The sequence below is a fragment of the Mesocricetus auratus genome, unplaced genomic scaffold (assembly GCF_017639785.1).
Source record: "Mesocricetus auratus isolate SY011 unplaced genomic scaffold, BCM_Maur_2.0 Super-Scaffold_100676, whole genome shotgun sequence".
Lineage (NCBI taxonomy): Eukaryota > Metazoa > Chordata > Mammalia > Rodentia > Cricetidae > Mesocricetus > Mesocricetus auratus.
In genome coordinates, this window is record NW_024429266.1 from 50,254,614 (window position 1) to 50,273,039 (window position 18,426).

The 18,426-nt window shown below is 38.8% G+C and overlaps 1 protein-coding gene across 1 annotated transcript in view; it reads right to left on the reverse strand.

The window, feature by feature from the left end:
• The window catches only part of Aspm (assembly factor for spindle microtubules), a 39,759-nt gene extending 22,809 nt beyond the window's left edge, over positions 1–16,950 (reverse strand). The window contains exons 1-10 of the mRNA XM_040738420.1: positions 16,541–16,950; positions 14,777–14,920; positions 13,175–14,612; positions 8,587–8,691; positions 8,197–8,343; positions 6,430–6,675; positions 5,795–5,862; positions 2,145–2,286; positions 1,507–1,637; positions 790–965 (exon numbers count right to left, since the gene is read on the reverse strand). Of these exons, the coding sequence (XP_040594354.1) occupies positions 790–965; positions 1,507–1,637; positions 2,145–2,286; positions 5,795–5,862; positions 6,430–6,675; positions 8,197–8,343; positions 8,587–8,691; positions 13,175–14,612; positions 14,777–14,920; positions 16,541–16,813 (2,870 nt within the window). The 5' untranslated portion in view covers positions 16,814–16,950. The remainder of the gene's footprint in view (positions 1–789; positions 966–1,506; positions 1,638–2,144; positions 2,287–5,794; positions 5,863–6,429; positions 6,676–8,196; positions 8,344–8,586; positions 8,692–13,174; positions 14,613–14,776; positions 14,921–16,540) is intronic.
• Positions 16,951–18,426: the final 1,476 nt, after the last annotated feature.

Here is an 18,426-nt window from a genome sequence, read left to right on the forward strand (position 1 = left end):
TTCATCTTATGTCTGGAGGTTTGAGATCTACAAATACATGAGAAAGACAAACACAAGACATTTGCATACATGAACAAATCAACAGAGTTCTACACAGTAAGAGATGCGGAGAGGGAGAGTTTGGGAGGCAAATGTGGGGGTTTTAAGATGTGGCATATCCCACACACCAAGCAAATACATGATTCTTTTATTTCTTTCATCAATCCCATACTTAGGCATTAACTGCTCCTAGTCTTTTTCTTTACAGAAGGGACTAAGAGTTAGAGAAGTTAAGTGAACTTATTCACATAGCGAGCAAGTTATGACAGAAGTAAAATGAAAGCTGAAATCAGTTTCCAAGTCATAGCAGATCACTATGAAAATATCTGAGAACCTACCTAAAGGAGATACACCAGAATTTGAAATCCAACTCCTAATAGCATCTATTATTCATTTTATCATACATAAATAACATGAATACAGCCTAAATGGATAAGGGACTCATGAAACCACTGCTGACACAAAATGTTAAAAAGTATTCAGTATTTAAATCAGTTTTATGTTCTTTGTGACTACAATTCTGAGATACTGGGAGCTCCCATCCAGAGATTCTATTCCCATAACAGCAGAGAAAACAAAAATGTGTGCCATAACTCATATATCATTTTTCACAAAGAGAAATCTCAGGTATTTTTAAAAATCATGCATTTATTGTACTATAGATTATGTTTAAAATATTAGTATAGGAAATGGCAATTTCCAAAATAAGTTTAGCCTAGCCCATTAAGAAAATCTATAACTTATACTTACACAAGGCGCACCCCACATTGCAGGTCCACAGCAAGATTTGTAACAGCAAAATCAAATTCATCAAGTGGTGTCTGGATGTGGCTCACAGGTAATCCCAACAGGCTAAGGTGACGAGAAAGGTCACCTTCACCTTTTAGGAAATCTCGTGAAAAGGCTAGAAGAAGTTCTTTACTAGCCTATAAACAGAGAACAGGTATTATGCTTCAATATTATAATTTTATTTATGCAAACAGCAAATCTTCAAACCATTCTATGTTTACATAAATAATATGGGAAGTATAAAGAGATTGCCTATGATGAAGGCAATTGCAAATTCATATTTCCAATTCCAGACCTTATGAAAAATTGTTCACAATTAGCCTATGACTTAAGGAACATATTTCCTCCAAAGTTAATTCTGTATCAGCATAGCCTAGTTAATTCTCAATCAAAATTAAAAGTAAAAATGAATGGGAAACTACCATTTAACTAAATCAGGCATTTTAAGTCTGGGGGTTTGAGCTCTACAAGCACATTATAAGAAGACAAAAATGAGATACACATACATGGATAAACGGAGCCCTACTCAGGAAAATAGGAATAAAGAAAGAACCACTATACAGATTCCCATTCCTATCCCACTTCTGAATGTGCTCACCGGTACACAAACATGTTTATGACAGAAAACATACCACCAAAGCAAGAAAAGGTTTTATAAGGAATATAAAAGAATGATACCTTGAATTCTGCATCTTTACAAAAGAGACAAGGATCATGATCAATAAGTCTGGAAATTTTAGCGTAGTCAAGGAAACAGATTAACAATACTAATTTTTTCAAAGTGAACTTAGACAAGGCTGCTTCATGACCTTAAAGTACAAACAAACAAAAAAAATTAAGTTTATCTATGAAAGGCAGTGATAATCATATTTTAGCAAAAATAGTAACAATTATACCTAAACCATCATGTACTTTTTCTTAATAATTTACAGGTTATGAGTCAATCAAATATCTCTATAGGACAAGTACTATTTAAGTACTATTTAATATGTTCAGTCCATGGAAGAGACATACAGCGACAACAATGACATTTAGCTGGTCTCATTCAGCAGATACTTAGTGAGCATCTATTAGTACATGCAAGCATCATCCTAGATGCTATATAGTAAGCAACAAATTAAAACAAATACAGTCCCCATAGGACTTACAACCTACTGGGGTGAGACAGTGGTTAGAGATGACAAGAATTAGAAAACAGTGATTGAGGAAAGGGAAAAGGATGAGGGTAAGAGAAGAAAAGCTAGCCAAAACAGAGACCTATTGAAATTGATTGAAGAAAGTAAAATGCATTTTGCATTGTGTGGGGAGATGCTCACCATCTCGAAACAGGAGAGGAACGGTGGGGTGTCTATATTCAGCTGCTATATCAGGATTCCAAAGTAAGCGATTTAGAATGAACATAGCCAACCCTGTGACATCACCGTTGTCTGCCAGAGGGATCAGTTCACCATAAACTGTCTGCAAAGAGAGGGCAAGGCAAGGTCAGGGTTACACGAACCGTAAGGCGGAAGAAGCAGCTGCTGGAGGAGAGCAGACTGCTGTCTTCTAAGGAATATAAAAGAGCACAGAACACAGAAGTGACATGGCTGCTAAATAGTGTCCGTAAACTGTACTCATAGCCTGTATGCAATTTTGGTGTGTGTGATAAACTCCAAAACATAGAAAGGCAATTTACTCATCAGCTAAGAAAGCCATTTACAGTTTAATTTTTCTCTCTCAATTAAAGACCTACCAAGTACAGGCACATTGCTCAAACTTAATAACTGTCTTAAAAAGCAAGCCACTAAAATAAAACAGAAACCTAATTAAACTTTTATAATAGTTGATGAGAAAGTTATCTATAAATAGCCTGGGTTTTTATTATTCCTGTTATATGTTACCATGTGATGACGCTATCATGAGATGACACTATTGTGTGAAGATGCTATCCTGTGATGACACTATTATGCAGTGACCCCTTCATGAAGTAATGTCATCATGCAATGCTGTTACAGTGCTGTGAGAATTAGTTCTCTCTGAACCTAGTTACTAGTACACAGTTACTGCTTTCAGCTCTCCAGACTCCTGTGTTCTAAAACTTGAAAATAAAAAAAAACCTGAAAATAACAAGAGATTTTACATTAGTTCTAGGAAAACACAAAAAAAAAAATGCTCTAATGCTCTTATAAAAATACATTAATAGTAGTAGCTGCTAAGTGGGTTTTTTTAATTTAAAAAAAAATTTTTGGAGACAGGTTCTCAATATGTAGCCCAGGCTGCCCTGGAATTCACTATGTAGCTGATACTCACTTGCCAAGACCCTCTGACTCTATCCCCCTACCTCCCACCCAGTGCTAAGAATATAGGCATGAGCCAACACACCTATCAGTTTGTTTTAACTCTAGGCATTATGAACCAAGTGTACATAAATAAATCCATAGGGCATTATTATGAGAAATAATCCTGTATAGTTAAAAACATGTGCTTTGCTAACATACTAATATATAACAGTCAAATCTTACCTGACCTAACATCTTAGCTGTCATTTTTATTGCTTAAAGAAAAATAGACAAAAAAATTCAAATATGACTGTATCTGTCATTAAACCAACAAAAATTATGTACAAAATAAAAGAACATACAGTAAATTACTCTGTAACAATACTGGGAACTAACACAAAGACCCAAAACCTGGCAATGTGCATGCAGTCAGATTTTGGAACACTCAGCACTAGATGGGATGTCTTCATCAAACTCCTCCCCTTGGTAATCAGGGAGCTTTGCAGAAGCAAAAAGACTAGAAGGGCTAGGTAACAGGTGTCCCCAGAAAACAGGGTTTTCTCAACCCAACAAACTGCCTTACGTATGAACTCAGATAATGCACAAAACCTGAACAAGTTCAAGCATGACAGAGAGTCCCAGCACAGAGAGAGGAAGGAGACATGGACTCTCGCCTCTAACAAAGAAGCTATCTACAATTCATACTTGCTGGCAAAGGGAAAATCAGTTTTCTCCAATGGAGTTTCACTGGCCATTTTAACCACACAACAGGCACATGCTAAGAAGGCCAACACACACATCAAACAAACAAAAAACTATTTTATTTTACTTTTTTTTTTGTCTTTTTGGCTTGTGCTGGTTCATTTTCATTTTTGTATTTTTGCAGGGTTTTGTTTTTGCCAGTTTGTTTTGCAAGATAATGAGAAAAGGAACATAAATTTGAGTAGGTGGGGAAGTGAGGAGGATCTGGGAGGCATTAGGGGGGCAAACATGATCCAAATACATTGTATGAAAACTGTTTTCCAGTAAAAATGCTTTAAAAAAATAGTGGTATGGATGGATCTTGAGGTAGATTGATTCCCGTCTTTCCGATGATCCACCACAGATTTCCAGAGTCTGGATAAGTCTGCACCCCCACCAGCAATAGAAGAATATTCCCTTTATTCCACAGCCTCTTCGACATTAACTGTCACTTGTGTTATTGATCTTAGTCATTCTGACAAGTGCAAGATAGAATTTCAAAGTAATTTTGACTTGCATTTCCCTGATAGCTAAAAGGATGCCGAACATTTATTTCTTTAAGTGTGTCTCAGCCATTTGAGTTTCCTCTATTGAGAATTCTATTTAGATCTGTATCCCATATTTTAAATGGATTATTTGTTTTGTTGATATATATATATAGTTTCTTGAGTTCATTATATACTGAAATATTAGTTCGCTACTGGATATGAAGTTCATAAAAATCTTTTTTATAACCAGAACAACATCCTATAAATCACCTGATCAACTCTCTTATGAACTCAGAGACCAAAGCAACAAGCACAGGACTCTTTCGGGTCTACACCAGGTCCTCTGCATATGTATTATAGCTTTTAGTTTAGTATTTTTATGAGACTACAGAGAGGGTCTCTGACTCTTTTGCCTGCTCTTAGGCTCTTTTCCCTCTATTGGTTTGCCTTGTTCAACTTCAATTTGATGGCTTTTTATTTTAAGTCTTATTATATTTTACTTTGTAATGTTTGGTTGGTTATTATCTCTTAGAAGCCTGTCCTTTTCTAATAAGAGACAGAATGGAAGTAGATCTGCTGGATTGGAGGGGAGGTGGGGAATAACTGGAGGAGTAGAGGAAGGAGAAAGTGTAATCGGAATATATTGTATGAGAAAAGATTCTATTTTCAATAAAAGAGTAAAAAATTTAATTATGATAAAAATGTAGATTAGACTAAAACTTCAAATAACTCATGACCAAAATCCTTTGAAACAATATGCCAATAACTTATAAAGGCATGATCTATTCCCCCAATAAGTATTTATTAACTGACCTCATATTTTATACAGGAAGATTATGGTGACATTTTGTTTACGATCCAATGAATAAAGCTTGCCTGAAGATCAGAATGCAAAGCTAGACACGTGTTAGCTAAAGAGGCCAAGCAGTGGGGGTACACCCCTTTAATCTCAGCAGTCACACTAGTTAACCAAAGAGGTCAGGCAGTGATGGCACACACCTTTAATCCCAGCACTTGGGAGACTGAGGCAGACAGATTTCTGTTAATTCAAGGCTACGCTGAACTACATGAAATTAATCCAGTTTAAAAGAGAAACAGAGCTCGCACAAAGGTGATCCCAGCACTTGGGATCCCAAGCCTTTGATCCCAGCAGTAGAGAGGAATATAAGGCAGAAGGAGGATGGAGAGCAGTGCAGTCTGGAGATGCAGTCTGAGGACAGGATCGCCCCTTTGGTCTGAGCACTGGCAGAGGTAAGAACACACTAATGGCTAGCCACTTTGCTTCTTTGATCTTCAGCATTAACCCCTATATCTGACTCTGGGTTTTTTATTTTTAATACCAATTAGAATTAGTGCTACAGAGGATGAATCAAGTCAGCCAAATCACTTTTCTAGGCAAAAACCACATTTTATAAGAGTATATTCTACTGAAAGCATATAATCTTTAAAATAAACTGCTTTCAAAAACTGAAAACTCACCTCCAGGCCAATTCGAAGCCACAAAGGATTATATGACAATAGCCAATTCAGGACTTTTTGGCGTTGTCCTGAAACATAGGTTAAAAGACAAGTAAGTACTTATTACTAAACAGAGACAATAAATAATCTCTTCAGAGAATGGATCAGTGCAAAACTGAAACAATAAGTTATATTTCTCAAACATGGGACCACATATCTATCTGTTAGATTTTAGGTAGCAAAGAAATGCAGCATCGCATGTACAGGAAGGAGCTGCAGTCAGTATCTGAATGAGGGAATCCTATGTTTGGTTGCATCAACATTCACCATAGTCAACTGAAGCAACCTTAGTGTCTATAGCAGATAGCAAGCACACTTTATCCATGCACAGACATAGACACACTGATGTAGACAGACAGACAGACAGACAGACACACACACACACACACACAAACACAGAGAGATACACACTAAGGTAACTGTGGATGTTACTTACCTAGATTGTGACCACCATTCACTGCACAAGGTATAATTACATCATATTTCAAATATGTACAATTTTTGTCAAATATCCTTGAATAAAACTGATGAAAAAGTAATGCAAAAATCTCTACAATATTTTAAGAGAATGAATCTTGATATTTCTATAATCTTACCAATATCTTTCCAGAGGTGTCTATCTTTCCGTACAATTAACCGTCCAACTTCAATTTCAATTTCAAGCTTTTTAATAGCTTTAACCATTTTTTCAGAAGTAAACAAGGAGCAAGCTGTACGGCGTAATCTATTCATCCTGCAGCTGGCTGTGTAAGCTCTGAGAGAAACTTCATCTTTGGTTGGTGCTTTCGGGACACTTACTTTATGTTGGTTCTCCACTCCCAAAACAAGGGTGGCAGCATTTACTGGATAAAAACAAGGGGGCAACGCTTCTGATTATGCAGCATCTCTACGCCTTCCTAAACCAAGCAACTGGATGCAAGGTAAGATAGATGTTCAAAAAGGTCCATCTGTTCCACGTTCCAAGTCCTCTCCTGAGTTTACAAAAATTACTCACTATTCTCTGAGAACCTTTGACTAAGCTCTACAGAGTGCCTACCACTCTTCTCATTAACTCTATGCACAACTTCAAACATTAGCACTTCTAATTCCGACTAGCAAAATGGCCTCCCAACAAGTTTCTGTTTCCATCTCCTTATGAATTAATAAAAGTTAAGCTTCTAAGGCAGTGGTTCTTTTTTTTTTTTTTTTTTTTTTTTGGTTTTTCAAGACAGGGTTTCTCTGTGGCTTTGGAGGCTGTCCTGGAACTTGCTCTGTAGATCAGGCTGGCCTCGAACTCACAGAGATCCGCCTGCCTCTGCCTCCCAAGTGCTGGGATTAAAGGCGTGCGCCACCACCACCTGGCTAAGGCAGTGGTTCTTAACTTTGCTAATGATGTAACTCTTTAATACAGTTCCTCACGTTATGGTGACCCCCAACCATAAAATTATTCTTTGCTACTTCATAACTATAATTTTGCTACTGTTATGAATTATAATGTAAATATCTAATATGCCACCCCTGTGAAATGGTCTTTCAACCCCCAAAAGGATCATGACCCACAGATTGAGAATCAATTGAATTATGACAATTTGAACTGTATGTGTGTTTATATGCACGTGTGCACATGTTGGAGACAAGACAATCTGGGATGTCACTTCTCAGGTGTCCTCTACCTTCTTGATGATTTTTGAGATGGTCTCCCACTGGCCTGGAACTAATCAAGTAGCTAACCTAGTGGACAAGTGAACCCCATGGATCTGCCGTCTACAGTACAGATCTAGGCAGTTTGTAGCATGCTTCCAGGAACTGAACTCTGGTCCTCATGTTTGCACGCCAAGCACTTTGACAATTGAGCTGTCTCCCCACCTCTCTGAAACTTTATAAAACACATGATGTTATCTTAAGAAAAAAAAAACATTAAAAATTTGCCTTGACTTCTTCCTTTTAAAGAGAAAGTAGCACAATGGGGAAAAGCATTGAATTCAAAGACCCTTTTAATGCAGAAATTCTACATAAGTCTGTGTGAGGACTACAAAGCAGCATCTGTCTGCAACCAGAGTGAGGAAATCACTTCCCAAGGAAGCCTACAGTAGCTTGATCTGTTATTGTCTCTGTCTAAAAATGACCCTATCATTTCTGTGCCAGCGCAACACTTAAGTTGAGTTTTCTCCTTTGCAAGAGTCTTCTAAATCTTACCACCCAGTTTACACCCATTTCTTCATGCAAAATAAGCAGTAGGATATTTTTAAATTCCTCACAAATTGGCTTCCAGGTTCCTCATAATTATCTAACTATCCTGCACATTCCTTAAACTGGTACAACAATGAGCTAGTAAAACATCATGAAGGAAAATATCATACAGTCTGTAACTCAAGAATGCTTACCTTCAGAAACATTTGTTTTTACAGTGAAGTCATCAGGTGTTAATATATAATTTAGCCACCAAGTGAAGCCCTGCTCCTGCTTCTCTTTCCAGCGTTCATCATAGAACATGTTCCTTGCAGCAAATGGCATTGGGTGTCTAGGAATAGCTAAGAATATAATTAATTACTGCGTAAGAAATTTTCCTTTAAATTATTTTCATTAAATAGATCAAAAGGACTTCTGTACTAGCAAAATCATCTTTAAAACACTGAACACTATTTGCTGTAGAGAGTTGTAAACTTTGGAAGTGTGATACATAGTCAAAGCTAAGGCTAAACGCATTATTTCCCTGTTATCCTATTTTTCCGTTTGTTAAATACAAAACACTTTGTAAAATAAAAAACACTTGCCTGCTTTTAATGGCTTTATGAAGGTCAGATGAGACTGTGCTACAGCAACAATGGGTCGTGTCTTTTTCTTTGTTTTAGAAAGAGGCGTTCTTAATACTAATGAATCTAAAATAAAATAAAAAACACAATAGCATCAAAAAACAAAATGAATTTTCCAAAAAGGTAACAAATTTCAAAATCAAATTTGGGTTCTTCAAAATCATATTCATTAAGGAGATACTTTTTAATAATGACTATGTTTAGGTGCTAATGTTATGAACTTCAGTAATCAAACCAACAACCCCTGGGAGCTGGAGAGATGGTGCGACTGTTAGGAGCTCTTGCTATTCTTCCAGAGTACCTGAGTTCAATTCTCAGATCCCACAGGGTTCTACCACCTCTAGGGGAACCACTGCCCTCTCTGACTTCTATGAGCACTAGGCATGCACATCCTCCACTGACATACATAGCAGGCAAAACATCCAGACTCATTAAGATAAAAAGAACATCTGCGCTTTACACAACACAAACCAGTTAATGACCTATAGAAGCTAGCATCCTGATGTAACCACAGCTTAGTGTGTGCATACTTCCAGACTGTGTTACATGCAGGGAAATGCAGACATGAAAGGCAGGCTCCCAGTCATTAGGCGGTTGTCAGCCTTCAGCAGTATCAAAAGGCCTCAGAAAGCCCCTCTAAAGAGAAATTCCCTGAGATTTGTTTAAGGGATCTGGCCTACTAACAAAGCTGCAATAAAGAAGAACTAAGATTACAGGTGAAAACTGGCAAAAAGGGGAAGAGTTCAGTAATATTAATAACAGTAGCAACTAGTATTTAAATATATTGAGTCAGGAACTATCAAATATTAAACTCAAAGTCTTACTCACATACACAATTAATCAGAGCATTATAACCATCCATAATTTATGTAATTAATATACTGGGGCTTAGAGAAATTTTGTAGTCAAAGTTACACAGGTTAGCAAATCAAAAGTCTAATGCATGCAATTCTCTCTAAATCTAGCACAGAGGCCTTTCTAGGCTGCTGCTTCAAATAAACAGTAGGTTTGGGCAACAAAGCTTCCATGGTCATGTGTATTTATTCGTGAATTTAATGATTCTCTTTATCACTTATTGTCTACTTTGTAGGTAAAAAACAATTATTCCGTTAAAATCAAAATACTTATTTGTTTAGACCACATCTTATACAAATGAGTCAATCAGTGAGATACTACTACCAGGCTTGTGCAATTCACTTGCATTTGAAAATGTCACTAGAAGGACAGATTGGCCTCCAAGTTCTGATGTGCTGATGCAAATAGCAATAAATGGTACCTTCACTTCATATGTATATATATGTATATATATGGAAACCTATATAATTTCCTGCTGTTACCTCATGACATCAGTTAAGGATGTCCAGTGAATCATCTGTTTACCCAGCCTGCCGGCCTTTGATTCTACAGCAGAATGGTCATGATAGTTTTCTTAGCATTCTATGTATCTCACTAACACTTGTGCTTGCTGGATTCTTGGCAAGTCATGCTCTTTTCAAGTATTAAATGCTTAAGTTTTGTTAATTCCACTGCCTAATGAATTTCCCGGTAGAAACATTATCAAATATAAATAAATATTTACAATCTGGCCTGTATTGGAATTTACACAGAAAGGATAGGAGAGAACCACAATTCAAGATGATTCCAAGGTGTCCCAGGTAATGAAAAATTTAGCATCATTATTCACTGAGGTCTGTATTGAGTAGCTAGGAAGGATTTGGCAAGTGAAAAAGAGACTACTGGAGAGGCAAACAGAAACAATTGACTATAGGTCTGCATATTTGGAGTCCATCCTGAAAACTATATACATGAAGATACATGTGCATAGTTAGCATTCAATAGTGTGACATATGATACTATAAAATAAATACAAAAAACATTCTTATAGTCCAAAGATTAGGGCAATAAGAACTTCTAGAAGAAAAGAACCAAAAGGGGGCACTAGTATTTTAAGACTAGTGACAGTAAGAAAAAAGCGTCCCAGGAAGGTAGAAGTTCAAAGTTAACTTATAAATAGCTTGCTAACAGATGATCAAGACGATCTAAGAAATATCTACTGTATTTACAATTTGGACACCATCGACCATATATCACTACAGGCTATGCTTCAGCCTCCTGCTTCTTTTAAGCAAAACCCAGAAAAATCATTATTCTTTGAGTTATGTACTTGTTTGGATATTTTTCTGTGTATGGGTTATACTTGAATTAAAAGGTGTGTTCTGATAGGTGCTTGTACCAGCAATTTCTAATTCCTCCCCTGTCTACCAGAGGAACTGCAATCAGTTTTGAGTACTCTACAGACACTCCACACACAAGTCAAGGTCAATAACTATGGGTGTAGGGGACATTTCCCATCTGTGGGGTTGAGACAAAAAATTCCCCCCATAGGTTCATATATTTAGAGGCATGGTCCCTAGTCTATATTTGGGGGAGTCATGAAACCTTATGGAGGTATATAGCCTTCACTGGGGAAGCATGCTGTTTTTCTTTTCAAATTGTTGCTGCCTTTTAAGCTACAACTATCCTATTCAGCAACTCCCATCCACTGCTACCAACAGTAGCTAGGCAGCAAGAGAAGAAGCCTGAGGAAATTCTGTTCCCTCAGGCACCGACTCTTTCAAAGTCACTAAGAAAACTTATTTAAATCGTTGTGCCACTAAAGAAATCAAGTTTCAAAGGTTGAGGTAGAATTCTGCTTCCCAGAGAGGCTAAATAGCAAGCAGCTCACCATGTCAGTCTCTAAGAAGTCCTTGTGCTTTTTCTCGCCCCTCTTTATAAACCTTTCTCCACCTGGCTCCTTCCTTCAACTTCCTGTCAGCTAGTTCCTGACCCAGCCTCCTGACCACAGGTGAATTTTATTTAACCAAACACATCTTTGCATCATTTAACAAATGCTCCAGAACATTAAAAAAAAGAGTAGCACAACTTAATGTTCTACAACAGAAGCACAGGGCAGGCTGTGGGCTTATGTCCTCACCCCGCTCTGAGTCCACTCACTCTCTCTACTTGCCGTTTTCAGTTAAAGTAATCCCCCAGCTCCCTGCTCCTGCTGCCACATCCTCCAGGCCATGATCCACTCTCCCTTCTGAACCATAAGCCTCAGTAAAAACTTCCTTCTACATTGCCTTGGTCATGGTATTTTCTCACCAGCAGAAATGTACCTAACACGCTATCCTAAAGAGAGAACCATCTGCATTTCTATTTCCTTAATGAAAATGAGGTTCACTAGACTAGCCTGAGACACTGTGCTGGGTAGAGCATCAGGTCCATCAGTAACTCCGTGAATGCTGGGAAAACTACTCAACTTTTCCACGTACCTGCTTCCCATTTGTAGAGCTGTCCTACAGGGACAGTCAACACTGACTTCATAAGAACATGGTAACTTCTAACGAAGGACATAGGAAAGCACGTACAATTGTGCCTGACACACAAGTGCTCATGTTAGCTAGTGTAGTCTGACATGAGAGGGGGGAAGGAAGACTTCAGGGCAAAGAGAGACTTCATTGACAAAATGAAATGTCAATTTTTCCAGCCAGAAAAAAATTAGGCAAAAAAAAGGATAAAGACTTTGTAGTTAAAAGTCACAAAGACCTACATTTATGTAACGTTCAGGCGTAGACAAGTGAGATTAGCTTAGACAGAGGTGAGTCAGTTGGCTGGTTGGAATCTGTCTGGGAAGGACAGGAAGGAAAGCAGGTAAGTGGAGCGCTTCTGGAGAATTAAGAAATTCAAGCCATATAAGGAAAGGACAGATATTTCAGATGGGGCTATGGAAACACGGTGGATTAAGGAGTTGCGGGTGTTGGAAAAATGCAGACGTGGTGGAGTTCTGTTCAAGAAGAAATGCTGGCAGTCGGTGGTGGCGCATATCTTTAATCCAGTACTAAGAGGAAGAGGCAAGCGAATTTGTGTGAGTTCAATAGGCCAACCTGTCCTACAAAGCTACACAGAAACTCTGTGTCGAAAAATCAAAAAAAAAAAAAAAAAAGGAAGAAATACTGAAATCAGAGATGGCAACCTTGAGATGCTTTTGGGATAGCAGAGCCATGGATGCTGGAACTAAAGGTCAGAGTACTAGAAGACTCTTCTCCAAGGATTTGAATTCTTCAGATTAGTCACTGGAGAGAGCTTCACAAGCCAATTTCATGCTGAGAATAATTGCTCACTGCCCCAAGGAAAGATATGAGTGAGTCAGGAAGGTGAGTTGTGAAGCTACTTGTTTGTTGTTTTCATGCTTGTTAAAGAAGAAAAGAGAAACAATACTTTGGAAACAGATATAAAAGGCAAATAACAAAATCCCACCAGAAGGTCATTGGGATGCAGTATTTTTGATGTTATAATTTATGCAGAAAATTCATGAACAAAGTATGAAATCTAAATTGGGGCAGGATTATGATTATTTCAGAGCACCACACCACAAGTGTCAACAAACTGCTAAAAGTACCAGTGAATACAAGCCCATCAGTAGCAGATTTGCTACTTCAGAAAACCACTGAAACAGAAAACACGTTCTTCACCTCTGCTTCCACTCCAGATAGTACAGACAGCTTACCTGTTTTCCTCACCAGGCTGGTTTTCTCCCAGGTGCTAAGATGTTTCGAGGTGAGTGTTTCTTTCTTCTTGGTTCTTGCAGTAGTTGATAATGTAGATTCAAGAGGAGAAAAGTGGATTCGTTTGATCTCACACACATCTACATGTTCTGCAGCAGCTAGCTTTCCATTTGCATCTTGCATGTTTCCGCTGCTCTTTCTTTTACGAGAAATTGCAACTGTAGTTAAAGGTGTCGCTTCATTTTTACAACCCTGAGGTTTACTTATCACTGGCTCTACAACTGGAAGGTGGGAATGACAACTTTTCTCTTTTAGGTTATCCATTTCTTCTTCACATTTACCTACTAGACCTTTGAGACATCTTTTTGCATTTGGCTTATCAATCTCAGGTAGCTTTTCTCTGGTATTGGTGGGCTTCCTTTTGGTAACAGTGGCAGAAAGAATTGGGCGTCTCTTTGGTTGCTTATTCTTGTTACAAAGAGAAGCATCAGAAATATTGGGATGTTTTGTAAAACCAGGGTAATGAGACTTTATTTCCTCAGGGGTTCGTTTTTCAAAAAGAACTTTGGGAGTTTCTGGAGGCAGACACTCCAGGTTATATGCTAAACCTTCATTTATTCTCCAATCCTGGGAAGTTTTATTTGATAGTGTTGATAACTTACACGTTTGCTGGCCTATGTGTACCATGCTATCCTTTAAAAATTGTGTTGAAGATAAAATGGGATTGACTGAATCTGATTTAAGAGCTTTTTTAAGTCCATAATTATCATTTAAAAAAGACTCTGGGCTTATGATTGTTTGGCAAACTTCACGTACGTTTTGGGATTCCAAACACAAAGACTCCGAGTTATCTTTCCTAAATGTTTCTGACAAAACATTCCTCACTAATCCGAGGCCATTATCAGATGCATAGCTGTTGCTTACAAAAGAATCTGGACTTAGAAAATTGATTTGGCTTTGTGTAATATTCACAGGTGAAGAACAGTTGGAGAGGGAAAGAGGAAGTTTACCCTTTCCTTCACTTTGATCACCAATACTAACAGGATTAAGAAAAGTTTGATTTGTGACTTCCTCATTAAAGTTACAATCATCGGAAACGCTGGCATCTTGTACTTTTAAATGTACATTTTTGGATTCATGCAGAGATGAACAGGCAGTAGGACTGTGGAAAAGCATTGACAAGCATGTTTCATTCTGGCATTCTTTAACAGGGCTAACAGATGAAGTGGGTATTTTGTTTTCTTCAAGGGATAAAGAACTGTTTTCTGTTGGAGAACAGCGTTCACTCATAGCCAAATTTTCACAGGCCTGCAGTGGGCTCCTAATTCTGCCAACTTTTTGTGAAATGGTAAATGCTTCATTACAATTGTGGCTTTCGGGAGTCCTTTTAATATGTTTTGAAGAGGTTGGAACCTTCTTAATGGTATTCCAGCGACTTCTCTGCAAAAATAAACGAAATATACTAAAGAAGCTGCAAGTTGTTCTCTATTACTCTTAAAAAAGAGATGCTATACATGTCACAAAATGACTTCCATCAAAGTCATTTCTCTGTAACAAACATTTTCTTCCAATAAATCACCTTTTGAAAATGATTAAAATATTACCTTTGTCTTTCTATGCTCTTCTGCATTTCCCAGTAATATAGCCTGGTGCTTCAGAAAATCATTTACGAGAAATGTCACAATCTCCCTTACTCGTCCTTCCTTCAGTGGTGCCCAGGTAACAGAAACAATAACTTTTTCTTTAGGCTGAAAGAAGAATACATTTTAAGTAATTATGATAATATAATTACATAATATTCAAATGCACTATATATAACTTAGGTTAATAACAGTTATTAAACCCTAGTAGGGTTGAATATTTTTTTTGCTACTCTTATTTTCTTATGCTAATTCATTGTAAGAAGAAAATACCAGATATAAAAGTCCACAACAAAATAAAATTGTAACTATTATGCAAACTATAAAATTATAATAAAATCTAATTGCACAAAAGCAAAAGAACTGATAAAGTACCAGTCATTTTAATTGAGTTGTTTTAAAAAAACTGTTGTGGGGACTAGGAACCTAGCTAGCTCAGTGGTAAAGTGTGCTTTGACCAGCCTAAATTGCCAGGCATGGTGGCAGAAACCTTAAGTGCATAAGACAAGTTTTTCTTGAGAAGTAGAAATCATAGATTTTCAACTGGCTGATGAAAATAATAACAATGGAGAATTTTTCCTCTATAAGAAAGCACTTGTCCTTAAAAAAAAAAATAACCAAGATGCCAGGCAGTGGTGGTGCATGCCTTTAATCCCACCACTAGAGTTTGAGACCATCCTTATCTACGAAGTGAGTTCCAGGACAGGCTCCAAAGCTACAGAGAAACCCTGTCTCAAAAAACCAAAAAACAACTGAGAACTTTGCTTCAATATTATAACAAAATGGAGTTAAGTACAAGAATTTGAGAGAGAGGAAGAAAGTCTTCCTATAGACAGAAATTCAGGCAGTTCTTCCCCAAAGGGGCGGGGTGGGCACTGTTCACTGAAGTGCAGGGTCTCCTGATGATGCAGCCAACCAACCTCTTTTAGTCTTCCCCCTGAAGGCCTTTCTTACTAGTTACCACCGGGCAGTTTGTGCAGACTTCCTCATCTAATTGTTTTCACAGCTTTCAGGTACTACTCCAAGAAAAGGACACAGTCATCACGGTCAGATCTAAACTTTTTAACTGTACATTGACAGCAAAGAAAAAAGAAAGAGTAAACTACAAAGACGTGCCTACACATCACATATACATATTGAGTACAATCCTAAGTAAGGATGCTTTCAGGATTCTGTCTGGATATTTAAGCAAAACAGTTCATTATCGAAATGGAAATGTAGTTCCACCGACTTTAAACATATATATGAAGAATAAAATGCATATTAAAATGGCTGAAAAGAAGCAATTAGAAAACTTTCATCGATGTACAACGTCCAATCTCAAAACACAGAACGCTAAACTCAAACATATTTTGCAATGACTGCCAAATCTGTTAAAAACGTGTAACTGAAAACTTTCTGAAATGCTTCTAAGGATGGCAGGAGCACAAGCTTTGAGTCATCATCCGGAGCAAGTCACTGCCTCCTTTTGCCATGTATTCTCAGGAACCATACAGAGCCAAAGCCCGTCCATAGTCAAGACTTGGAGTCAAGGTCCCTTTCTAGCTACCCCAGCCCTACCCTACAAAGGGGGCGTTCCCCAAATCAAAACAGGAAGTTGACCCAGTGTCGGAGTCCCCTCAACTCCCCAGCCCCACTGTCAAAGGCGGGAGCTGACTTAGCTTCCCTCCGAGTTTCTCGCTGTGTGCCAAGGGGACCACGCCCCGGTGGCATGGCCCTGGCACCCACCTTCAGGTCGCAGCGGCTCGGCACCACGCTGAAGCCCTGAGCTGCGGCGCGCAGCAGCGACAGCTCCACCTGCAGGGGCTCCTCGTGCGGATTTTGCAGGACCAGAGACCGCGTCCGTGACGCTCCCACGCGGACGTCCCCAAAGCAGAGGAAGGGAGCGGCGCAGAAGTGGCTGAGCAACAGCACCGGCGGGGACGAATCCGCGGCCGCCGGATCCCGGTGCACGCGCCGCCCGCTCTCCTCCTGGTTGAAAGCCGCCTGCCGCGTCGCCATGGCAGCCGCCCCGCTCCAGGTGGTCTCGTACCCGCGGCCCGTGGCCCTGATCTCCCCAGAAACCCAGGTTCGGGATAGAGATCACAAAGCCATACACTACCAAAGCCGGAGGAAAACAGCCCAGCCGCTTTTGCTTCGGTTCAAATATCTGGCCTCCACCAATGGTAGCTCCGGGAGCCGCCTAGACCACCAATCAGAGAGCAGATAACTGCCCCTCACGAGAAGACCAATCAGTGCGTAGACAACCGCCCACATCTGCCAAAGAACCAATGAGTGAGCGAGAGCTCGTGGCAAGTGAGACCGCGGCGCCTAGTTTAAATGGTGGCGCGTCTCACACCGCTGCCGGGAGAGATGAAAAGGCAGCCTGATTTAATGCGTTGGCTTAGAAATGAAGTTGCCTTTGATGTTTTAAATTCGTTACGATGATAAAGGAAAAGGGATCATCACTGTCCAACCCAGGGCTGCATACGGCCCAGAAGAGCTGAGTGCAACTTGTGAACAAAGGTTCCCGGGAAGAAACTGCACTTTCAGAAATACTGGGCAAGGCTGAGGAACTGATTAGAAAGTCAGTGATAGCAGAGAGGTTACAGGGTGGTGGTTACAAAGTTTGACATTCCTGCTAGCCACACATATTCAGACACAACTGTTAAGTAAGCAGAGAAATTTCATATAAGCCACACCTTCTTATCTGATAAGCCTGCCCAGAATTAATCGGTTTTACTCTGTTAAGTTTACTGGGCTGAACAGAGATGTAAAGAAAACGTTGTTGGTTTGATTTTGTTTTTTAGAGAGGGTCTAACAACTATTGGGGAAAATCGTTAGCCCAATTATTAACCATGTCTTGTCAATCCTTTGTAAGTTACCTAGCATCATTGTGACCATTACGTAAATTAATTATAATGTACAGCATACTGGTTTTCCAACCAACTATGGGTACATCCAACCAACTATGCCTACATCTGGAGCTATAACAGGTTTCCCTTTTGTCTTATTTAATGTTTCCATCTATTATTTGAAAAAGCACCTTTGAGTACTGTAAAAACTTCATCAAAGTGTTACCACGATAGAACAGGGAATTTGGGATAACCTAAATCTGTGTCTCTAGGCCATGTTCACTCATATTTGACTTCTGAATAAACTCTCTGATAAAATGGGCCCAAAAGGAGGGCACACTTTTGAGGGGGAGATTTGATTTTTCTGTCAGTGCAGTTTATATGAAATTTTGCTTTTTTTATAACTTGTGTGGTTTGGCACTATGCCACTATGTCAAAAAGTTTGACACCCCTGCTTGCCACACATAACCAGACACAACTGTTAAGCCGAAAAATTTCATATAAACCATACCTTATCTGAAACACCTGCCCAGAATTAATTGCCTTTATTTTTGTAACTTTACTGGGCTGAACAGACATGTAAAGAAAACAGTTACTCATATTGTTGAGTTGATTTTGCATTTTAGACAGAGTTGATATGTAAAAGAAAGCAGTAAATCATGTTGTTGGGTTGACTTTTTTTTATAGGGCCTTGCTCCATAGTCATGAACAAATCATGGCCCATTGAGGGCTGTAACAGAAATGGAGGTGAGTTTGTAAGATCCGGGTATTCACATTTAC